The sequence below is a fragment of the Paroedura picta genome, chromosome 1 (assembly GCF_049243985.1).
Source record: "Paroedura picta isolate Pp20150507F chromosome 1, Ppicta_v3.0, whole genome shotgun sequence".
In the NCBI taxonomy this organism is placed as follows: Eukaryota; Metazoa; Chordata; class Lepidosauria; order Squamata; family Gekkonidae; genus Paroedura; species Paroedura picta.
Window position 1 is genome coordinate 107,282,443 of NC_135369.1, and position 25,847 is coordinate 107,308,289.

A 25,847-nucleotide genomic window follows, 5' to 3' on the forward strand; every position below is an offset into this window, starting at 1 on the left:
GGACTATTTGATTGGCCAAAGGATAAAACAGGACAATGAGCTAGATAACCATGGAACCCAACCACTCCTACTACTATGTACCTCAACCAAAATTTTCCAAACTGAGCAATAAACATGTAGTTTCATAACCACCTCACCCTGAATATAAACTGCAACAGAGACTGAAATAGAATCAATCTCTCCCCTAGCGTACCTCAAGCACACCTGTGCATAAACCAATATCCTGGCAAATTGTAGCGAGCAGCTGAGATGCCTCAAGGCAGGGCTCTGCCAAAGTGTGTCTCAGCTTGTGTGGAATTAGTGCTGCTGGCCCTCCAGCTCTTGCTCAACTTGGAGTAGGTCCTTGGTAAAAACTTACTAGCTGCTCATATGTACACCACAGCTTGGCAGTATAATATGAGATGAATTAAGCCAGTGAGGGGCTAGGGTCCTTTAAAACAAATGAGGTTCAGAGTAAGACTGATGTGGCAGAGCTGCCAGAAGACAGCACATCATGTCTGAGTTAGCAACCTGTAAGATTTGCACTGGAGATATCAAATGCTTCTGATTCCCCAATGTAAGTCATTAGTGTGGAGCTTCCCTTTTGCTCCAGAAGGCAGATGATGGCCCAAACTTATCCTATGAACTAGCAGCACAGCAGCTAGTCTAGGAGAGAAAGTAGCCCTTGTGCCCCTTTGAGAAACTCTGGTCACCCTTTTCATAAAGGGTACACAATGACTTCTCTTGTACCTGACTTCTTCCCTTGGTCCTTGCTTCTACCTCCCTATCCTTCCTCCATTTCATTACTTAGATGCACGCTTCCTCTCTCGTCATCATTTATCCAGCCATTACCCCTAGTTCCTCTACTGGTATTCTCATATCAAAATAAATTTCCCTACTTATCCATGTACAGGGAAAGAATTTAAGACCCACAGAACTTTCAGCTTTCCCAGTGAAAGAGAACTGAGGTCCCTTTGTTTTCTACAATTATCTGCACACTAGCAAAAAAGCCAGTTGTATCTTTGAATTCAACAGGCACTAGGCCACCCCTCCCACGCCCCAGGCAAGCCAACTAGGTCCTGGAGAGGCCTCAGCAGGCCTTATTGGGGCAGGGGCAGGCACTGATGGGAAGTCCAGTCCCCCCCCCCCGCCTACCAGCCCCAAAAGGCCTGTTCAGTGGGTCTTTTCAGGGTGGGGGGTGAGGCACTGGTGGGCAGTCCACTCCTTCTCCCATCGCCCCAGCAGCTCTACCACGGCCTGGCAAGGCCATGGCTGGAGCTCCCTGGGGTAGCAGGAGCGTCAATAGGGGCTCCCCATACCCACCAGCCCACAGTCCCAGGCCCTCTGCTGTCCCTCCTAGCTACTGCTTACCGGGCTGGGCTAAATGGGAGAAGTTGGAGGGAGATACACCCAGGGGTGGAAAAGCCAATCTGGAATTGGACAGCTGGGGCAGCCGACCTGATTGGTGGTTAGGCGGTGAGTACTAGCTCCTCCCAGCACCCCTTATTAGCTTTATTAATGGTTACAGATACAGATATGAATTCCCTGTTGCAAACTGCATGCCTATTATCTACGACAAAACCACGCCTGTTTATTTTGTTATGTTAATACAATGTGCAGATTGTTAATGTCTGATGAGCTTATCTATTAATGATCCATTTGTTTGCTCGAAAGCTGAGGTCACATGCCGTTTGCAAGCACTAGTCCACAAGAATGTTGCCGTATAAAGGATCGTTATATATTGTAATCTATATATAAGATTTCAAGAAGAAAGTGTACTTTGTAGAAATTTCAATATGTATGAAAAAGTAGTGTTTTATATACACACAGTGTTTTATATACACACATCTACATAACTACATAACTTCTTTGCCTCACTTATAAATAAAGAAGGAGAAAAACTGTCAGCCATGCATAAAAAGGTAATGAAATGCAAGAAGTTACCGCCTATCACATCCCATCCCAGATGTATATAGGCACAGAGACAATTAACAAAAGCACTACTCAATTATTATTTCAAGAACATCTTTTATAGAGTCCATCTTTCTCGCTTGGGCTCAAGGTGGGTTACACAGAGTGAGTCAATACCATAGACAGGATGGGGCATTCAATAAACAATAGGGTTGAGTTGGTGTGATGGCAACCATTATCTTTCTTCAGAATTAAAGAGACAGTGTCAAGCTTCCTGCTTCATTTTAATTCAGCAACTTTGCACTGCAGCCTCCTTCTGAAAGCTACTATTTTTAAAATGTCAGCTTTCAGGCCACTCCTACAACCTGCAAGACTGAATGTCTTCGGATGTCACCGTTGTTATGCTCCATCTGTGAAGTGTCCGTTCAATATTTTGCACAAAGACTGACCCATTTGTGTTTTGTAGGCAGACATTCTAGAGCAGTGGTCCCCAACCTTTTTATCACTGGGGACCACTCAATGCTTGACAATTTTACTGAAGCCCAGTGTGTGGGGGGATAGTTTACTCCTCTACTCTCAACCACTGCCCTAACGCTCTCTGATCGCTATGGTAATGTTTAAACATCCCTTCAAAATAAGATACAGACACACCACAACAATGAACATAAGGAACATTTTATTTTCATGGAAATTTTAACTCATGACAATGACAAATCAATGGGAACCCTGAGCTTGTTTCTCTGCAACGAGATAGTCCCATCTGGGAGTGATGGGAGACAATGACACCCGAAGTGTGTTGTAAAGGGCCAGGGGGGGGGCGGGGGGAGAAGGCGTCCTTGGCAGCCCACCTCCAATTAGTCGAAGGACCACATGTGGTCCGTGGCCCACAGGTTGGGGGTCGCTATTCTAGATGATAAGCAGATGAGCTTTCTGAATGGGGGTACAGCTGAGGGCCTGTAATAGTGCTCTGAACAAGGACAGAAATTGGCACCTGAGTTTGAGGCAGGCCTTAGTCCCTGAGCTCTTATCTGGGTTGGATTGGGTAGTCTAGTGTTGCTGATGAACAGCCATTTCAGATTATGGAGTAACCTGTGAATGAGAAAAGAACCTTTGCTTATGAGATCTCACAACACACTCCAAGCACCTTTGAAGAGAGCCCAGTGCATGCTGCCTTCTTTCTTCTTTGCTTTCTCCACCACAGAGTGAGGTGATACCAGAGGTAGTGGGAGAAACTGCATCACTTAAAAGAGTATGTGGGAAGCCATGGTTTAAAAGTAAAATATGCTCTGCAAGTAAAAACCTAGCACCAAAGGAAAGAAGGTTCTAGTTCAACCGTTTCCTGGTTGGTCTAGCTTTCTCTGTGCAGAAAGCTTCCTTTTTAGAAAGGAAGTATGTGGTATTATTTGTTATTTTTAGTAGTGATTCCCTAGCTGCCCTCTCAAGTGGGACAGTCCATCCTGCAACTTCCTTCTGCTGCAGGGCTCCCTGTAGCCCCTGCCAGTCAGGGGCCCTTGGTCTGGCAGCGGTGGCTTCTGCAGGCCGGGATGAGGGAGAACCGGCCACGCGGGCTCACCGCCGGTGCCGTTCGCCGGGACGCCCCGTCCTGCCGCGCGGCCTGGGTGTGCGTCGCTCTCGCTTGGCAGGCACCTGTGCCTCGCACTTGCTTCCCGGAGGGCATTTTCTCTGCTCCACCTGCCCGGTCGGAGGAGGGACCAAAAAGGCTGGCTGAGAAAAGAGCTGCGAGTATCGGTCGTGGATGCGCGCAGGCAGCAGTAGCAGCAGAGGAGAGGAGAGCGAGCTGGCCCTCCGCCTGGCTCTTCGGCCGCTCGGCAGAAACCGGCCCGCAGCCCCCTCGGCTCGGCGGCCATGTGACTGCCCCGCGCTCCCCAGCTTTTCTCAATGTGCGTCCCCAAAGCCCGGACCTGGGTGTCGGCTCTGTGGCTCCTCCTTCTGCTGCGGCTCCTCTGTCCGCCTCCTCCGCCAGGGGCTTCAGGTAAGTCCGCGCCGGCGCCACTTTTCTTTCCCCCGTCCCCCGGCTCTGCCCCGCGCGCCTTACTGCCCCCAGGGGGGCGGCCAGAGGAAGCGGGAGGCCGGGGGCCCCTCGAAGCCCAGCCGGCTGGGGAAGTGAGCGTTGCTCCCCCCGCGGAGGCCGAGGCCGGGTGTGCGCTCTGCTGCAGCCTGCTCGGGAAGGGGAGCGGGGCAGGGGCTGAACACGAGTCCGTCATCGGCCCTGGGTCCCTGCTTGGGAGGCCCGACTGGCAGCCGACGGAGTGGTGGGGATGCTAAGGGCACTTGGCTCCTGACAGAGGCGGGGGCTTGGGTCACCGCGGATGGCGGGCAAGGCCACCTTTGGAAGGGCAGCAGCTGCTGGGCGGCCCTTGAAACTCGCCGGAGCCCAGCGTTGCCAGAGAGGCTAGGGCTGGGGAGGCAGCTCTCCACAGGGTCTCACAACAGAGCCAAGGAGTCCCCAGGATCCCCAGCTGGGTTTTTTCGTTTGGTTTTGTGTTTTAATGTCATAGGCTCATATGTATATCAAATACAGAAATCCCCCCTTTTGGAAAAGTTAGTGACTTGTATGATGTTTCAAGGATTAGTGTAAGTGGTTCAAAAAAGAACCTCATTGTGTATTCTTAAAACAGTTTTAATTTAAAATCTCGGTTGCTCTAGAGCTGACATGGAAATCCTGGCTGTGAGACATTGTTATTTAAAAATCATCTACTAGACATGCATCCTTAAAATAATATGCCTACCAAACTAGAAAATGATACAAAAGCCTCTTCCTTTGGGACTTCCAGACGAAAGATGTTCAAGAACCACTACTCAAGACAATCTCCTCGTGCTTAATTTCATATTTCTCTAGATAATAATGCACAGTTTGTTTATTTATTTATTTTTCGGTTTATATCCTGCTGCTCCCGCCAAGCTGGCTTGCAGCAGATCACAAATTAAAAAAAAAAAACAATTAAAACATACAATATTATCCCATTAAAAACACCCCTATGGAGGTGACAATTCCAAAATCCCATAGCACTAGCTATCATCTGGTTTCAGGAGGGCCCCAAGTGCTGCCTCATCACCCACCACAATGGTCGGCTGGTGGGCACTCTGCCAATTCCTAGTTCTGCTCTTCCTCATCCTACACCTCTGAAACTTGGTTATGTTATTCTGCTTCCTGTTTCCATTGAGGCGGGGAAATTGTAAAGCCAAACTTGTGCAGCACCTAGCACAATATGGGACACCTGATTTAAAAAATAGTTCTAAGAGAATCTTATTCCTACTTCAAGGTCATGTCCTCACTTTGGAAATGCTGCCCCCCCAACATGGTGGCTACAGAAATCACCACCCCATGCCCACCGTGGTTTGTGAGAACTGGTTCTGGTTATTCAGTAGCGACTCATATGATGCTCTGCATATAGTTATTTTACTTTTTCTTCATAATTTTGAGGACAGAGAGGCAAAGGTGAGTTTCAGGGAGAACCATGGTGTTTCCAGACTTGCTCCTAACGCTGCAGAAGAGTCTAGGGGAAAATGCTTGAAAAACTGGCAGGTGGAGTGTTTGACCTCCCCAAATACATACAGTTCTCCACTATACATGCTTCCTCCCCATCCCAGCTGTATTAATTTTTCTCTCAGCTGGGCTCCCAGACCCAGCTTTAAGAGGACAACAGGTTTGCAGGCAAGAAATGACAAATTCAGGGACAGTTAGACTGCCCCTCCTTCTCAACTACCAATGCTATATGAAAGCCCTTTCTCCTTTGCATGTTCAGTATCTTGGTTGGAAGACATTGCATCTTGAGGAAGTGTGTGTGCACATCAAAACTCTCATACCTTGAATAAAACTTTGTTAGTCTTAAAAGTGCTACTGGATTCAACATTTCTTCTGCTGCTTCAGACCAACATGGCTACCTGCTTGGTTAGAGGAGACACCCTCAGTGAGTCCTCTTAAAATAAAAGAGACGTCGTCTCACTTGCTGCCTCCCTCACCATCGGGTAGCACCTACCAGTATTCCTGTGGTAGCAGCTCCTCCTTAATACCTCCCTGTGAGGAAGAGAGAGAGTAGGACTGGCAAAGAGGCAAGGAAGAACTGCTCATTCCCCTGGCAGTGATGGGAAGTGACTTCCTGGAGGAGACATGGACAATGGAATGCTCCCTTGGGTTGGGAGTGGGCCATGCTGTCCTGACTGGGGTGGGAGCTTCAACTGCTGCCTGATTGTACAACTTGGATGTCAGGCCTGTCCACCAGAGTAATTTGGTGTGTTTAAATCACTATGGAAAAGTTTTCAATTCTCAAATTCCTGAAAAAGCATGTTTACTAATTAGTTACTATAACAAATTAATATATATCAATTTGTAACCTGTGTACTATCCCAGAGCATCTTCTGAAGCCTTTGATCATGCAGGTACATGCCTTCTGCTTTACTGAATTTATATCTGCTTTGAGGCAGGGAATTGGTCCTGCAATTAAGTATTTCTATTGGATTTACCATTTGCCCATGTAAGGACACTGGGTGAAATCATGTACTTGAAGACTGAAAGCCAAGCTCAGCATGATGGGAGGTGGAGAAATCCTAGTGTCTTTACACTTGTGTCCTATCCATCCTTTCCTCTCTAAACCAAAGGTTGTAGGGGATTCTCTAAGAAAAACAAAACCTCCAGGGGAGGGCAACTCAGGCATGTCTTGACCTCTTTGTGAAGCTGTGTTTGGGCCTACTCAGCATTTTTCTATCAACTTGGCTAGCACTGGACCAACCTGTGAGGGAAAATCCTTAATGCAACCAAATGCAGCAAGTTAAGAAAGAGGAGATGTTTAGCTTCCCTCTCCTAATACCCTTTTTTGTTTGGTTGGTCACTCTACTGTTAGTTGCCATTGGTGGCTACAGAGATCCCTGCTCCATGCCCATCATGTTTCTGAAACAAAAACTGACATTATTGCGGAAAACGTGATGGTGATGAAATTTCTGTGCTGTTTTGGTTGATAGACTCTAGTCTAGACAGTCATAATTTATACAGTGTTTAATTTAGCTCAGTATCTGTTGTGTCCATTTACACATATTTTCCTCTCTTCCATTCTTTAACACAGAAACATAAATTTTGCATTCAGTGGTCACAATCCGTTGTAATTAAACTAAGGTTTGCCAGTGCAGAGCCCAAACCAAACTGGTTGCTGCACTCATGTGCTTACCTCACTCCTCTTGCCACTTTCCTCCTGTAGCAAGCTGAATTTGATTGACAAATGTCCTGGTTTGATCAGGTTCCAATGTGCCTGCTGGCAAGAAATACATAACAATTTGTTGACGCACACTCATTGGACACCACAAGCTGCAGTTAGATTGATGACTTCCTAAACAAGAATGTCCTCAGTCTTGGTATGGCCTACAAGGGCAAGGGGAGGGAATGCATGAGCTTGAGGATTTGGGATTCATTCTCATTTTGAACAAACTTTTTCTGACATCTGAATACAGCTGTTACCTCTGTAATTCAAACAACCACCCTGTAAGTTATGCCCGTATTATTACCATCCTGCAAAGGACAACTAATGGCTTAGGAAAGATTGGCCACCAAGTTCATGGCAGAATTGAGAATTAAATGAAGACTCTTGTAGTCATCTTCTATGTGCGAACCAAGGTCGGAATTTGGAAACCAAAAGTAAGATAAGCGACAACATATAAGAATCAGATGGTCTCCATGCAGGTTTGTTCTATGAAGTACTCCTGGCTCCTCATGGAACTGAGCATATCCTCTGAAAAATTAGCAAAAGCTATAAGCAAACTGCGCACCTGCTGTCTACCAGATGCATGTTTACAACAAAATATGAAGTGCCACCTATTACCAAAGTATGCGTTCCACTCCAATTCTGGTAACTTTATTGTTGTTGTACCATCTTTATTGTTACCCAACATACAATGGCAATCCTTGCATAATAATCATTTTTCATTTAAATCCATGCAAAAGTAGAGGAGGGGAGAGGAAGCCAAGGGATTTCTTGTTCACATTTGTAGTTCCTTTGTGATGTGTGAAAACAGCAAGTCCATAGGGTCACTTACTCAGTGTGAAAGGGTGATGTATTATTGCATGATTTTGTGTGCTATGTTGTGTTTTGATTCAGTAGATGCAATGGGGGTGGGGGGGGGGAATCGGTTATGTTATTTATGGAACTTGATAAGTTGGCACATGAACTGGAAGATCATTCATCAGCTTCAAATTTCAGAACACTCATAAATCTCTCGTGGGAACTTCTGCAGTGTACTAAAACATATTTAAAAGATCAAGTAGCATTCTTTGCTTAAAATTGTCATTAATTATTCTGCCATTTCTTTTGTGTGGTCGAATAAAGGTTTCTTAATGTGTGCCAATGCACCCATTTTAGAGAATGTTTTTTCCCCTTTTATTTATCCCAGTGTGGATGCCCCAGAAGACCAATGTCAATAAACAGCCACTATAAATGATGGTGGTTTAAAAGACTAAATGTCTGTGGTTCATCATGCTCATTATACTCTAAACTGTGGTTAAAACAGATCTACCATCAAGAAATTCACAACAGATATCTCTTGTCAATTATCTTGAATATAAATATGTTTATGTGACAAAAAAACATTTTAATTTATCAGGACAGTCAGAAAGAAAATCCTCCAAAATAGCATGTTTTGATTCAGTATATGTTGAGTGCATGTTGAGTCTATAAGTCCTAGTTGTCCTTTTAACAAGAAACCCAGCATTCAGTTGTACTCAGATGCCACAATTAGCCACAATTTATAGCATATTCTGGTTAGTCTACCAGACCATGATTTTTGTACAAACTGCAGTGTCCTCTCTGATGCCCCCCAAGAATAAAACAGCCGTCCTGTCTCTCAGTGGCCACGTGCCTGCAGAGAGCACTGCTATTTCTGCTGCAACCCTAAGAACACTTTTGTGGAAGTAAGCCCTTTTGTATAATATGGGAATTACTTCAGAGTAAACCTGATTAGGCCTGCCTCCCATATTGACTTTTGTAAACTCAGATACCACAGCAAGCAACACATACTCTGTTCACGTGCAAATAGCCCTGTGCCCCCATTATCTCTCTTAGGGCACAGGAATGGTCTGTGAACTTTTGGGGGATGTAATTGCCCCTACATTCCCAGCAGTATTCACTTGACCTCTGCTGCAAGTGTTGGCATTTCTTATTTTTTAAGCAATGATGAAATGGACAAATATTTTCTTCCCTCTTAGCAGCCAGTCTAAAGAAGCCATCTATCTGCACGTAGAGTTAGAGCTTCCTCAGTAATGTTGTTTACTTACCTTTAAAAGTAGTTAGATTCAGGGGGGTAGCCAGGTAGGTTAAGTAGCAGAACAAAGTTTGAACTCACCATGGCTAGCGCTGGTATAGCTTTTTTTTAAAAAACACTCCTTTTCTGGAAAGGAAGGGTCAGCGTTCAGCTTCCTTTCCCAGGCAAAGAGATCACAGCTCCAGGCAACAGAATGATCATGGCATAGGGCTTGATCACAGTATTGGGACAGGTTTGGTTACAGTCATAGGTGATCTGTAACTAAGCCAGAAACCTAGACAGCTATATCTGTGGGTGGGGATTAGCAGGTGTGTAGGTCGTATTGTTTAAAACCAGCTGTCCTGTTCCATCAAGATGATCAGAGGCAGTAAAATAGATCAAAATAGCTACACCACATGTGTGGGCACAAACCAAGCCCATGCCTATGGCAGGTTGAGATCGAGACTCTGTAGGTTTTCTCAGAGAATAAATACTACAGTAGATCAAGTCATTATCCACGGGTTTGGTAGAAGCAAATGGGATCACTCATATTGGTGTCACTTCTTCCTTTCCATGGTATGACAGCATTCAGTGCACAGCCTGCTGCAGTCCCTCAGGACTTGTGAGTCAGAAGGTTTGTGCTTGTGGTCCCAATCATGGAACTCCAGTCAGACTTCTAAATAATACTTGTAAGATTGCCCTAGATACTATGAGATCAGAGAACACAAAGCAATTAGGGTTATTCCTGTTTTCCTCGTTTGCTGAACCCATCTGCTTCCACACCCAGCTCAGACTCAGTGCCCTTACTTTTTAAAATATGCAGGCTGGTTTGTTTCTACCATCAGCCCATCTTTACGGCCTAAACTTTTGAGACTGAGGCCTTCATTCTACTTGCTTGCATTGATCACAGAGCAACAGTAATAATAATAATAATAATAATAATAATAATAATAATAATAATAATAATAATAATAATAATAAAGCAGAAAATGACACTAACTCAGCTCCAGAACACAGTGTTGCTTGGAACAGCAAGAATCTTGCAAAGATACATCTGCAATTCACATGAACTTGGCTAGATCTTGAACTGCAGAACTCCATCTACCAGTCAAATATCTGCGGCAACTCATCATAATGCCACCATAGTTCCAAAAGAATTACAGTCCTGGCATTTTTGAGTGAATGTACTCTCCCTCTCTTGGGACTCCAAATATTCCCATCTCATCTTATACAAATGGTTCTTCATCATCTTTTAATATCGGTATCATTCTGCTAACTGAGATGTTTTCCATACAAAGGAACCATTCTTCCGTTTGTGCTGAAGTTTGTCCTTTGCTTTTTAAAACTTATACGAAAGCCAATTTCAATATACTTGTTAAATTGAAAGTAATATTATGTGGAAAGGAAAATGCACAGAGGATAGCTGAGGGTCTGGAATAAAGCATGATGCTGGCTTGAAACTGCCAACTTCAAAATGCCAATATTCAATTTTCCTTAAGTGTTTCAGCCTTTAACTTTATTTTTCATGGGCATTGTTTCATTACATAATTACTGTTTTTAATTCCAGTAGAAATTCAATTCTAGAGGATTTGGGGAATTTAATTATATTTGTTCTATGGATTTGCATTACATTAACTTTAGCTTGGCTGTTTTATTCTTATCTCTGTAATAGTGGATTGATTACCTGCATGCTACAGTGTTACTCTTGAGAGTAGTGTTACCCTGGGAACCAAATTCCAGATTAACAGTCTGGTAATCCTGCTATGAAAACCTGGACTTCATGCAGGGCAACTACTCTGGTAGCAGACAATTTCTTCTTTCTTTTGGCACCCTGAACCCTATGACTTTGCTCACATAGCAAAATGATACAACTACTGTTTCTGCACTGGGAACTTTGCTGTTCTGGCTTCCATGCAGGAACACAAATTTGGGGCGGATGAGGTGCTCTGGGCCAAATGCTCCCCCATGCAGGAGCAGGAAGAGATGGGGCAACCTACTCTGGCTCAAACTCAAGCCAGCAACCTGGCACAAAGCCCTTAGTGCAGAAACAGCTAAGAGGATCCATAGGGCTCAAGGTACCAACATATTGTGATACTTAAGACTTAGAAGATATAGAGCATGCTTAAAACATTAGCAGTACTTTAAACACATTTACATATTTGTGTAATAACATATATAGGGACAATCTAGAAAACAGAAAAAGGGAAACCTTGCTAACAGAACTGTGACATAGTATTGATGGCATTTGCCAAAGCCAGGACAGAGTTTTGTTCACTCTCTGTATAAGCATTAATCTCTTCCATCCATTAAAGGAGGTTCTCCTAGCCAGAAGCAAAGCTGGGTCTTTGCTGTGCAGTTCCAAAAATGCACCATGCAAGCATGTGGTTGCCGACGTTCCAATGAAGTAAAAGACAGGAAACTTGAGCCAATTTTACCTGTCTTTGAAGACAAAAAGGCAAGGGAAGGGATTAGTAACATAATTTCTAACCAGTCCATAGTTTTATTCCTTAAGGCACCCAAGTAATACAGAGGTATATAAACAGAAAAATGTTAAGGTGTAGGTAATTTCCTGGAGAAAAGGTCATAGTATTTCATGTCTAACAAAGAGCAAATGGACAGAACTGCAAATATCCCCAGAGAACAAGCAGAAAACATTTAAGTGGCAGAGGTTTTGGGTGCTTGAGTTAGTCAGCAGCACTTAATGCATCCAAAAGAAAGGCTCTAGAATTGTACTGATTGTTGACTTGGAAGAAGGAATGACTGTCTTATTCAAGAGAAGATATTTACTGAACAAATGTAGGTTAACGTGGACAGACCCCTCATAACCGTTATGCACTGGAGGTTTCATGCTGTGCTGCAGGCTGGAGTTTTAGTTGTGGCAGGTTGCACCACCTCTTCCTGCACTCACACGGGGGAGCATTTGGGCCAGTGCATCTCATCTGCCCCCAATTTGTGCTCCTGCACGAGACCTGGGGCACTGAAGTGCCCAGTGCATAAACGGTCATAGTCTCTTTGACTACAGAAGAATATTCCTTGGATACACAAGTACGTTTTCATTACGAGACAAGAGTGCTTTCTGTCAAATTGTGTGAACTGGGTGGAGCCACACTTGGGAGCCACATTGCTCATAGTATGCCAGCCAAATTTGTTTAGTCTTCAGATTCACCAACAATAAGGGCAGGATGAAGCAGAAGCAGGAAGATGTTCCAGAGGAACATCCTGCTGTGGGTACCCGCAAAAAGTTAGGCACGCAGAGCTGTTGTTTCATGCTTAAGGAATTTTTCTGCCCAGCCATTGCTTGCATGTTGGAAACATTGTGTACCCTGTTTGTAAAAAATGTACATGTGTCTGTTTTCTCATGTTTACTTAGGGTAGGAGCCCTGCTCAGAAGCAATTTTGCACGGCTGGTATAGTGATGAAATTGACTGCATCTTTCCCATGTGATATGATAGCTTTGTTTTCACAGATGCCTCACACCTGGGCATTTTGGCCCGTTTTCTAATATATTGCCAGGAGGTGCATTGGAATGTGGTTGCTTTGGAAGCATAGTGATTCACTTGGCACTGTATTATTCCCATGTATTCCTCTGGGGTGTGTCGTTCCCTGGAATCTGGCATTCCCAGTTGTTTATTTGATAAAACACCTTGTTACATTTGTTCTTTCTTACATATACATAACAGGGAAAGCATCCAGCAACTGGCTCTAAAGATATAAATACATCAAGAGACTATGAGAGCCAGGGGTATATTAAACTCTGTTTTGATCCTTCACTAATCAGAAACAGTACTTGAGGTTTCATTATGAGCCAATTAAAATTTCAGGTAGAACGAAGTTTGAGTCCAGTGGCACCTTTAAGACCAACAAAGTTTAATTCTGGGTATAGGCTTTCATGTGCACACACACTTCTTCAGATACATAATTGAAGATAGTGCCACAGTAATGAGTTAGGGTTTTTTTTTTGGGGGGGGGGGATATTCTATCAAGTGTCCCTATCATGTGAGTGATGTTGGACATCTCAAAGGCCTTTATTTTGCAACCTATTGCCAGGGAACAATTGTGCAACACGAGATTGCAATCGTCCGCTACTTGAGGTTTATGAGATGGTTCCAATTCTTCCCACACAATTCCCTTTTACTGTTCCGCTGATCGGGACTTGTTCAGACAAACAAGGGGAGACAGTTGAAAGGCTCTGAATTTGAGAGACAGGCCTGCTTGCTAAATGCAATGGTGTTGAGACACTTCTTTTAAACAAAGTTTTCCATCCAGGAACTCATCAGTAAAACTGAAGGGGAAGGGGTTCTGTTGACTGAACACTACCAGGATTTTTTGGCTGCAGTCAGCTTGTTCTCTTCGGTAACTCACCCTACCCTACCAGATTTATGTTGTACAATAAACAAAGGCTTTTAGAAATGCATGACAAACACAAAATGTGTTGTTTCAAAACATATTTGTGAAGTTTGAACATTCAAGTAGCTGGTGTAAAAGATGACTGATAGCAATTCAATGTGGGGAATAAAAGGAATAGGCACTTCTGAAACTCCAGGTTCTGAGTGAGGGCACCTACTTCTCCTCTGACTGCTGAAGACATCCCCTGCAGAGGTCACCAGATGATGAGCATGATGCAAAGTTGTCTGACTCCCAAATTTAAAAACACAACTTTGTCATTAATGTTAGAAGGCAGTGGTTGAAGATAGACACTTGCTAACAAATGTCTGATTATACTTTAAAAAATTATTACGTAGAAAAATGGCAACTCAGTTTAGCACAGAAAGAACAAGGCCACAGCAAGCAAGGCCATAGAACCAGTACTCAACTTCCTGGCAGAAAGCCAATTCTGTGGGAAAGATCTGTGTGACTGACCCTACCGCAGGTTTCAGGATTGTCAATATTCAAGCTGCACTGTTGAACTACCTCAGGGAAACACAATTCTTGCTGTGTGTGTATGATGCTGGAAGAACAACTTGACTAAAAGAACAATGCAGCAACAATGCAGCTTTGTGTAGTGGTTAAGAGAAGTGGCCTCTGATCTGCAGAACTGGGTTTGATTCCTCACTTTTCCTCTACATACAACTGGCTGGGGGACCTTCAGCCCGTCCTAGTTCTCTTGGAGTTCTCTCAGCCTCACATGCCTCACTGGGTGTCTGTTGTGGGGAAGGGAAGGAAAGGCAATTGTAGGCTGCTTTGAGACTCCTTCAGGTAGTGGAAAGTGGGGGTACAAATAACCAGCTCTTTTTCATTAAAGGGGATGGATTGCAGAGTTTCACTGCTCTAGCTGTACACATTACAGAGTGAAGAGATTAGGTCTAGGTCCCCAGTCTGTGTCCTGTATAACAATAATCCATGGGCTGCAGTTTCTCCCCGATTCCTACTTGTATGATGTCTGATCCAGATGTTACCTGATCAGATTGAGACACAGAACAGGCAAACTTTCAGAGTCCACAGTCCAAGTTCAGGTGTTCCAACTATGCAAGGCCCAATCTAGCTCAAAGATGTAAAAAAAATCAAGAGCTGTCTGAACTAGAAAAGACACAAAACAAGAATGAATTATCTTTCTTTATGCCAAACTGTCAACAATTAGACTGAATCTATTTGGCCAATCAAATGTGTTAGCCAGGTGTTAGCCAGGCCTGACCAATCAGGTAGACATGTGTCCAGATATTCTGCAGCTGCATGTAGGCACAATGAAACAAGCCACTTTCCCCAATACAGGGTTCCCCAAACAGGATTCCTTGTCCTACTGATATGGAACATGGAGGCAAACCTCCCTCCTGACCCTCTAGCCTTGAAGCTTCTAGTCCCCAGTGATCTCATTTGCACCTATGTCTAATTCCCATATTTTAACTCTCACTGAAAGTGCAAAAATGTTAAGTTCCCAGAGAGAAGCCATCTATAATTTCACTAGGCCAAAGTGTAAGCGAAGGTCTAGGAAATGGCTGGGCAATGCCAGTTTCTTGACAGAGGAATCGCAGCAGGGCATGATGCCAATAGAGTCCACCATCCAAAGCAGCCGTTTACTCCAGGGGAACTGAATTCTGAAGATCCAGGGAGATCGCCTGGGAAAACCTGAAGGTTGTTAACCTTACCCATTCCCCATGTGCAGACACACAGCAGCAGTCATGCCATTGCCCCCCTTAGCCCTGAACAGATGACTTAACTTCCCTTTCCCCACTGAGCTGAACTGCGCAGCTCCATGGGTAATTAGGGCTAAAAAGGACAACAGAACTTGCTACCTTGTGCTATTCTGAAAGTGGAACTATGCACAGTTCTTCCCCAAGGTAGCGGCTCCACCTGCAGCTCCCTCCCAATTCTTTTAAAGCTGCAAAAAGAAACCAGGTTTCATTTCTCTCCAGGTTAAAAGGGAATGCCCTGGGAACACCATGAGTCATGCTCAGAATGAGAAAGATGTCATGTGAATGTTCCCCTTTAATTCAGGAGCTTCCTGCTTTCCATGTGGAAATTCCCACACGGAAACTTCCTCACTTTGGCAGTCAGCATTAACTGGAATTATGCAAGGGATTGGGAGGGTCAGCATGCCATGGGAAACATACGGTAATGTTGTGTGGGGATCAGATGATGTACAAAGTCCATGCCATTCCCTCTGCAGAGTGGAGGCCACATGGCTACACCAAGGTCTTTTGCTATCCTAGACAAAAGTTAATTTTTCTACTTTCATTGCTATATCTTCTTATATGCAGAAGGGATTTATTTCCTCCTCAGTTAGAAGCCTCTTTTCCCAGTTTCACAAGAAATGAACTGCAGGTGGGAAAACTGAGCACTTCAGACCATGTTGTTTTCAGGCCTTGTTGAGGATTGTGATCTCCCTAGATGATTTCCTTCATTGGTGTGGAGCCCCCGGAATTTTGCCATGCGGCTCTCTGCAATGTCCGTGGGGCTGAACCAGCTTTAAAGGAGTGAATCTGCTGAAAGATGTCCAGATTTGACATCTAGAAATAGGGATGCCCGCTTCCAGGTTGTATCTGGAGTTCCTGTGAAATTACAGGTCCTCTCTAGACTATGAGATCAGTTTCCCTGGAGAAAATGGATGCTTTGGGAGGTGGCCCTTGTCCTCCCCAGGTTCTATCCCCAAATCTCCATGTCTTCTCCAGCCTGGATCAGGCAACCCTTTCCCCCATCTCCCATTGGTGCCCAGGAAGGACGTGGCAACCCTATTTAGAAACCACCCATACTTTTCCTGCTAAGAAAAATAGTCTTGTAAATCCTTACAATGGGCTATAGTTAACAACCTTATGATGGGCTCCGAAGTTACAGCTGTTCCCCAGATCAGTTCCCCTGGAGGAAGTGGCAGCTTCAGAGCATGGATTTAATGGCATTTCATCTCTGCTGAGCACTCCCCCCCCCCACTCAAAATATGCCCTCCCTAGTCACTGTCCCCTGATCTCAAGGAACTGCCCTTGAGCTGGAGCTGGCCATCCTGCTTCTGATTGGGGTGGGTGAAATATACTTTTCACATGTATTTTTCAGTCCAGTGGCTTGTTTTGGTGGGTGGCTGAGTTCTGCTATCATAAATAAGTTTCTTTGGCAAGAGAGAATTACAAATTAAAGGGAAAAGGAAATGATTGTTTCTGGAACAGGAAAATAGACTTAATGCCAGTGGCATAGGTCTGAAAAAATTAAATATAAGTAAGCCCTATTATACCAACAACATGTAGTTTAAGTATCTGAGTCCTGCTGATTGCAGCTAGCTCCTTCAAGGTTGTACCTCTTGGCTAAAAGCTTGAACCAGTTTCAAACAAGTTGGTCAACATGAACTAGCTGTGAAGAAATTAAACAGAATTACACTAGAAGCAAATTCCTAGATAACACTAACACAGAGAACAAGGTTAGTAATGCCCTTCAGGCAATACATCTGAAATAATTCAGTTATAATTGGATTTTTGTTGCTTAATTCATAATTGCAAGTTCTACTACCACTTCCTGCACCTTCTCTGTTGCCTTCTTGTCAGCGTTTTTCCTTTGCAACCTAAAGCTTAGAATGCCTCACAATAAAGAACTACTTTATATAGGGTGTCTTTACAGAGGAGAAGGTGAATGTGCTTGGTCAGTGGAAGTATCTTCCTGGATTGTTGCTATAGTTTTCAACTGAGACTTATAAGGGCCCCTAAGAACACTCAGTCCTTTTTAAACGATAGAAACTTGCATAATAAACTCAGAGTACAGTAGCACCTTTAAGACCAACAAAGATTTATTCAGGGTGTGAGCTTTCGAGTGCAAGCACCCTTTGTCAGACTATGATCTTCTTACATGACAGGGAATATATAGCAAAAATCAATTCTGTTACATCTGTGTCACAACCAAATACAGCCAATGATAATCCTTTGTCAAAACAGCCAATCAATGTCCTAGCATTCAGTGTACTTTACAGAGAGAAACCAAAATGCTGCTATTAGAGATCAAAGGCTATCACCTCCCCATATGTTGCTTGCTCCATACAACTGTAAGACATTCCTTCCAGGGAATTGCTGGTCACTTCCCAAGGCCAAGGAGTCAAACTCAAAATTCCATTACAATGCCATATCTTACAGTCATATTGGTTATTGTGTACAGATAAACTGAGGATGGACAGAACTCTAGAATGTAAAATGTTGCAGCTCTGACCTGGATGGTTCAGGCTGTCCTAATCTCCTTAATTCTTGGAAACTAAGTAGGGTTGTCCCTAATTAGTACTTAGATGGGAGACCATCAAAGGAAAACAAGGGTTGCTACACAGAGGTAATGGCAAACCACCTCTGAATGTCTTTCACTTTGAAAACCACAATTTAATGACAAAAAAGAGATGTTGCCAGCAAAAAAGCCCTTAGCCTTTTAGCCTAATCTTAGTGGGCAAAGGGACAGGCTCTAGAAGAGGCTGGGTAAAGATTCCAGTGATAAGCAAGGGAGATGCATTTGTCTTGCACAATTCCTTGTCTTATCACTAATAGCCATGTTTTCCTGCCTCCCCACACCTGCTGTTTTGTATTTATTAATGCAAATGTCTTTTCCAGTTGTTCACATATATCATATTATTTTCCCAACAGCATCACACTGTACTTTACCCAGTCCTATGAATGTCCATTTTGTATCTAAAAACATGAAGAATGTCTTACATTGGCTGCCACCAGAAGGCATAGCAGCAGAAAAAGTAAACTATACAGTGAAGTATTTAATGTACGTTTGATTTTCCCATGTTACCACTATTATTACTTGTGTTGCACTTTTATTTTGCAAAGTTTTTCATTGTGTTGTTTTCATAACAATAAAAGAGTTCTTTCCCCGTTTTAATTAAGATCTCCAGCTTGTTTTTATCTTTTTGATTTGCTGTTTTTCCTCATCTGTTATTTTATCATGTGTTGCTTATGCTTATATTTTTCTACTGGCTTCTGGGAACTTATATATTGCTTTGGCTATTTGTCATGATACTTTATTTTATTAAAGGCAGCATTGAACATTTTTGTACAAGTTATGTAAATAAGTAAATACGCTTGGAAGAGTCTATTTCTTTGACCTACGTTACTGGGCTGCTCAGGAAGAGTCTCCAAACCAATTGATTGTGTTTCTTATAAAATTCTTCCTACTTTCATAACCTTCTCAAGCTAACTCTGCCCAAAGGTCAAACTGCCATCCCTTTGTTAGTAGAAGTCAGAAGAAAGTATTTTTTTAATTAATTACTCATAAAAGAACAAGGCATGGGAAAATATTCAAAGTAAATATTGCATGGCACAATAAAATCAACTTTAAAAAGTAAAGCCAACAGCCCCAGTTTGGAAGAAACACACCAGAACCTGGCTGCAACAGCAATGTAGAAACAAACCATCTAGCTAGTCTTTGTGAAAGCTCTCCCAAGCAGCCAAGTTTTAATTCAGTAGCCAAAAAATGAAAAAACCCTAGAAAGGGTATCCATGTTCCAAGAAGTTGGTTCAACTACCAAGAAGCCCCTACCTAAAAGCTCCATCAGACTTACCACCAAAAATGATGGGATCTGGAGCAAAGCTTCCCTGCTACAACTGAGGGAAGGATGAATGGGCTGTTCCTTCAAATACTTGATGTGTAAAATCAGCACGTTGATTTAAATCTGGAGTTAACTAATATGTAATAGTAGAAATAAATAGGTATAACATTCTCCCTGAAAACCTGATCTCAATAAAATGTAAGTCTCATAATGTTGTGATAGCTGCAGTCTTTGACCAGTCTTCAGTGGCAGCCTCATACAGTGTACATTAATTCAAGAGTGAAGACGCTGAGGCATGAATGCCAGCAACATGGCATAAGTGCAAGAGGATTGAACCTGCCCTTCATTTGGGCCTGGTTTCTGCCATCACTTGTGAATCAAACATTAGTAGCTTCCCCCCCACCCCCCAGCTGTCCTTGGTTTGCAAAGGTGGGCAAGGACAAATTGAACAGAATGGAGTGAGTCTCCAAATGTTTTTTGCTGTCTTCTTAACCGAAACAGCAGCTATGAATGACAATTGACAGTGAAATTCAAAGAGTAATCCCAGATCAAAATATCTTGAAGCTACCAATATGTCATGATAGTCATTGAGAGATCTTGGACTTGCCATTGTCACTTAGCCACCTACCTCACAGGGTCATTGAGAGAGTAAAATGGGGGGGAACCTCCAAAGTGGAAAAGTACGATACAAACTTAATAAATAAGAAAAATTGATAAATTGCTTTGTGTGTACTTGTCCACAAGAGTTATGGACTACACTGAGTAATTCTTCTCACAGGGACGTGTACAAAAGTTCATGGGAGCATTCTAGAAAAATATCCAAGCAATTTTGGACTTATCTTTATGGGAAAGGATGATAAGCTGCATGTATGCTAACTGTTTCCCTCTCTTTCCTCTACCATTTTAAATACAGATATGGCACGGATAAATGGATTAAGAATTCAGAATGCAAAAATATCAGTCAAACTTGGTGTGACCTCTCACATGAAACTTATGACCATAAGGAACTATATCATGCCAGAGTAAAAGCCTTTTCAAATGGAAACTGTTCCAGCTGGGCAGAATCTGCACGGTTTAATCCATTCACAGACAGTAAGGAAATACCTAAGCCATGTTACATGTTTACAACTGGGATGGACTATTCTGGAGGATAGCCAAGACTGATATTTTACAATAGATTCGAAATGTACTGTGGCTGATAAAATGTTTACATGACAATTTGTTTGTAAATGTGGTTGCAACATCAGGTAGGGAAGAAAACAAGGCTGTACTGGTAGGTAAAGAAAAAAGAACAAGGTGCAAGGGAGAACAGTTTATTTGGCCTTTTAGAACCCCATGCTTTTCCTTATACACTCTGTCAGGAGATCCAATAAAATAAAGTTACAATAGATACAATCACAATGCATGTTAATACCAATATTATATCATTTATAGTAAATATGCAAACTAATAATAAATTAGTTTAAATTAATTTTTAATTTGAGATACACTCTGAGCATTTATTTTTTTTAGTGTGATACAAAAAATCTGGGCAATTTTTACCAGGTACAAATCCACCAATGGGTCATTTTAAATGCAGAAATTGTTCATATGGTATATTTACGTGCAGTATTGAAGTATTCATAAATCCTACAGATGGGAAACATGAATTAGAGAACTTGACAAAGTAGTGATATATGCTATTAGATGCTGTGTGATAAGCTGTATATATGGAGGAAAAATCTCAGGGTGTTTAAAAATACCTCAGTGTTTAAAAACAAAAGCAGGCTCTCTCTTAGAAGAACAGAAGTACTTTTTGTTTCACATTTTGTTGAATGTAATCATATCATAGATATTGTTTTTAGGGTACCAAAAAGCAACCAGGCCACAGTGACAAGCTACTAATGAGCAGGGAGGTACAGTGGATTCTTAGATAGAGAGCTTTAGCCCCCTGTGGGTTGAATAAAAGCCTGGCCCTTTTATACGTGTCCTGATTACATATTATATTGAGATTCACCACATTTACAGTGTGGATTAACTGAGCATGGATCTTTTGATCCCATCTGCATTGCTGTTGGGCCATCTGGAAAATAGTGACTGAGCATTTTTGAGATCGTCAGTCCTTTAAGGCAGCGGTCCCCAACTCCCGGTCCAGGGACCGGTACTGGGCCGCAGATCAGTTGGTACTGGGCCACGGCTCCTCCTAGTCCTCCTCCCCGGCTGCTGCCTCGGGGGCTGCCCTGCCACTCTGCTGCTGGCTCACCTTTGGTGCTCTCCAGCGGCCGCCATGGCTGGGGCTCCCCCTCGGCATGACACTGTGCAGCTGCTGCTGGCAGCGCCCCCCAGAGGGCGGTGGGAAGTCCGGAACACCAGCAGAAAAGAAAGTGGAGCAGGGGCTTAGGCAGTGGTTGCGACGCCCCTCAGCAAAAGACTACCCCCCCCCACGGGCCTCAGTAAAATTGTCAAGCATTGACCAGTCCCTAGTGATAAAAAAAGTAGGGGACCACTGCTTTAAGGGTTAAATCGGAGCCTGGATTTCTCACATCATACTTGGTTCCATCCATTTGTGAGAGCCAGAGAATTTTCTATTCAAAGTATACCATATTGTCTCAGTTTTTGATATGAACCTTTTATTGATATTTACCATGAGTTCTTTTATCTTTTTTAGTTTATATAATAGGGCTTCGAGTTATAAATTATTCAGGTTTTTTATATCACTCTACAGAATTTGTTAGGTTCTCTAAAACATGCAAAAGGAGTGTCTTGAGTTAATTGGGGGCATTTCAAATTATTTATATTTATTCTAAATTATATAATATTGATATTAACATGTTTTGATGTAACTGTAGCTAATTAGAGATGAAGCTTATTGCAAAACACATGGGAATCTCAAAGGTCAAATAAACTGTTCTCCCTTGCACCTTCTTCTTTTTTTCTCTTTGCAACAGCAGGTACAAAGGTATAGAAGGGCATCCTTAGTTCATTCCAGAGGTACTTAAAACATGGTTTTGAGATTAAACATTTGATATCAATTCTATGCCTATATCCAGGGTGGTGGTTGGCTGGATGCCCCTGTCAACAAACCCTAGTTATACTTCTCCTTTGGAATCTTTGAAATTTCGTTTTCTATTTGAACACATGATGCTGCCTTAAACTGAATCAGGCCTTTGGTCCATCAAGGTCAGTATTGTCTCCGCAGATTGGCGGTGACTATTCACATCATCCACCACCTGGTGCTTTCAACTGGAAATACCAGGGATTGAACCTGGGTCCTTCTGCATGTCAAGGAGATGCTCTGTGACTGAGCCACAGGCATTCAGAAGAACCTCATTTTCTGGACCTCAAGTGAAACAGATAGACAACTACATAAATAAATAAAATGTTGTTTATATCATAGAAAGATTGTGGACAGGGAAATTTAGTATATTTCAATAGATGCTGTTTTACAATTGAAATCACTGCTTTCTATTTAACTACTATTTGCCCTGGACTATTGCTTGCTCTTCTTTTTCTTCTTTGAAGTCTGCATGGCACTGAGCAAATTCATATGACCAGTGTGCCAGCTTCTTGCATTGTGCTTCTGGCAACTGGCTATGTGAACTGCTCATCATGAGAACAGGTCTCAACTGGTCACTGTTGTCTTCTTCCTATTTTGTTCTCTCAAACATACACTGGTCTCCACTTGTATATTGTAGTTGTGCAAACTGATGTTTCATGGAGCAAAGAAACACAATTAAACCATCTTCTAACATCCTAGAATGCCTTTCCTTCTGATCAGGGAGTTCCTTGCAGATGGAGATCTGACACATAGAGCTCATCCGCCTACAGTGGAAAATCAAACAGTTGGGGTTATGTAGTTTGTGACTCTATTACCCAGAAGTGGATCCCCCAAAGGGAATTGTGGGAAATCATGAACATAGCAAGAGGCTGGGTAACACAAGGTCTTTTCTACCAATTTTTACAGGATCCATTCCTAGGGAGAAACCTAGAGATGACAATTAAACTTATGTTCAAAGGGATTTATTTGGGGAAACTATTGGGATACATTCAAAACACACAAGCAAAATCATACACACTAAGTTCTACAGGGGAAATGGTTAAGAGACATACTGCACCTCTCCTGGGTCCAAGCAAAGATGCAGAGCTGACAGCATCAGGGGTGGAAAGGATGCCGGGTGTGGAGGGATCAACACAACACACACACATTTTGAGGATGTGCAAGACTTGATATAGAATTTGAAATTTCTGGGCCAGCCCCAGTGACTGCCCACTAGGAGGTACGTGACTGATGATCAGTCTCTACTCATAATACCTGATTGGTGAGTTTGAACTGTGAGGTCACTGAGCTAGGAGCTCAGAGTGTGACTCATGGTCAGAGACTGTAAAAATAATGCCCTTGATGAGCCATGCTGATGGGATTAGTGTTTGTCTAAACTCCAGGTGGGGATACAAGCAGGCTCTCACCCAGACTGGATGTAATGGCTCACATTGATCGGTGGATATGGAGATAGGGAAGAACAATGAGGGTCATTGGTACAAGGGTGTGGCAGGAGGTTTCAACTGAGATAGATATAAGAAGATTTAATTAGTTCAGGCTTCTCTAGAGACAATCTGATGGTTTGGCTGGGAAGAGCACTGATCCTATTGTGCTTCCCATAACTTCCCATTTAGGCTGAAGTCTGTTGGACTGGCCTAGAGGAAATGCAGAAGGAAATTTTTCCCATCTTATTCTAGCAGACAAGATGGAGTCCAGCCTGACCTCCATGACCAAGAAATGTTTCCAATAACTTTCCATATCGAGTATCTGTCAGTCTGGTCTCTGTGTGTGCCAGCCTGCACGGTTCCCAATATGTGCCAGGCATATGGTCTTCTTGAAGACTGCCTTCTATATGGGGGCACTTGACAGGGTAACAACTCTTGGTCCTTTTACATACATCTTTTCTGCTCTTCTGCATCGTACTCTCTGTTATATGTTGTTTCCAACAGACCTTGTTTTACTGCAGTGCATTTTTCATTATGTGCACATTGTTAGTCTAAAATTTACATAACTTTCAAGGCTTTTAAATGAAATTACTGAAGTACATGGCTGGATGCTGCTTAGGTTCACATAAAGCTCAATGGGATTTTAAAACTTTTTTCCCAGTGAACATGGACCCCCTTGTGCCATATCACAAACTGCCTTTGAAAGTCCTCTTAGCTTCAAAAGCAGTTGGCCACCCAGTGTGGGCATGGGGCCTATTTACAAACAAGAAGCCTAAAATCCCATTGGAAACAGTTTCAAAGATTTGGGGATCCTAATAACAAGCATTTTTTTAGAAAGTGGAATGGATTGGTTTTTAAGGGCCCTGGGGAGTAGATAGGAGTTTTTAATGATAGAAATCCATGTAATTTGAAGGATTCACAATAAAAAATAAACCACAGAAAGAGATCCAGAAGAGAATGCAATCAATTTTGGCTCTTGTTGTTATGCATAATTATATGTGCTTTCTTTTGCAGCTAAAATTGATCCACCTGCATTTTCCCTGTCTTCTACTGAAAACTCTATTTCAGTCATTGTGACTCCACCTGAGAGATGGCAGAGAGCCCCAGGAGAGGAACCTGAGTATTTGCATCAAATATACCCCAGCCTGCAATATAATGTGACTGTATTCAACAAAAAAATTAAGAAAAGGGTAAGAGAAGGGTTTCTGGATCTAGACCTTGAAAAGGCTGTGCTGCAGGAGAATTTGGAAGCAGGGTCAGACTTTTGGCATCACTGGTGTGAAACCAGAAGTAATGTCATCATGTTGGGGCAACACTTTCTGGTACATCTAAAACTCTATGGTTAAGCCATAGGCTTCTTGGTTAACCCTAGAGCATCATTCTGACACAATGATATCACTTCTGGTTTCATGTTAGAAGTAACAGCACACATCAGCACAGAACCAAAAATCCCCTACCCCATTTCCCCTCTGCCAGCCTGTTAAGTAGCTGTAGGGAAGGGGCTTAGATCAGGAGGTCTCCCATCATAGCAGGAGATTCCCCCCCCTCCCCATTACACCCAGGATGGGACAACTGACTTCTTTGCCAACTGTGTGAATGCAAGACAGATGCTTTTGATTAGCGTGGCCAACCTTCAGAGGAGACCTAGAGTTCTTCTGTAATTATATCTGATCTTCAGGCTAAAGAGATTCGTTACCCTGAAGGACATGGCAGCATTAGAGGGGGGAATCCAAGGTATCACATCACTGTTAAACTCCCTCTCCAGCTTCCAAACTTCCCAGACACTGCCCCAAACTGGGTTTGGCAAGGCGACAGCTGAAGATACTTTAAAATGTTGTTTTATTTTGTTGCCATCAAGTTGCAAGAGATGTTTGGAGGTGGCTTGCCATTGCCCATCTTTCTGTAGCAACCGTGGCAGTCCTTGGTATTCCAAACAATGACCAGGGCCGACTGTTCTTAATGGCCGAGATCTGATGAGATTGGGCTAGCCAGGTCAGGGCAATGAAATCACTAAAGCAACAAAAAAGATGGATTTGGGAGATTTTTTTTGTGTGAGATTACTGAATTAATCCCTTGAAGTGGTTGCCCAGTATGGCAGTCACATGATCAACCACTTTTATTCTGGATGCCACAGGGATGCCCAAAATATGTAAAACTTCTTTATAACTTCATGCTCGGTTCCATTCTGTTTTCTAGTTTACATTTAGATATAAAGATACAATTACACATTATATAAAAACATAGTACCATCTTTCACCTGCAATCCCAAATTCACCTTTCATTGAGATATTGAGATTTTAAAGCA

At 42.8% G+C, this 25,847-nt stretch overlaps 1 protein-coding gene across 1 annotated transcript in view; it reads left to right on the forward strand.

Annotated features, from left to right (window-relative positions):
- Nucleotides 1-3,439: 3,439 nt before the first annotated feature.
- Nucleotides 3,440-25,847, forward strand: part of LOC143844491 (interleukin-20 receptor subunit alpha-like) — a 30,616-nt gene continuing 8,208 nt past the window's right edge. The window contains exons 1-4 of the mRNA XM_077351659.1: nucleotides 3,440-3,883; nucleotides 18,171-18,300; nucleotides 19,995-20,173; nucleotides 24,557-24,732. Coding sequence (XP_077207774.1) covers nucleotides 3,790-3,883; nucleotides 18,171-18,300; nucleotides 19,995-20,173; nucleotides 24,557-24,732 — 579 coding nt within the window. The 5' untranslated portion in view covers nucleotides 3,440-3,789. The remainder of the gene's footprint in view (nucleotides 3,884-18,170; nucleotides 18,301-19,994; nucleotides 20,174-24,556; nucleotides 24,733-25,847) is intronic.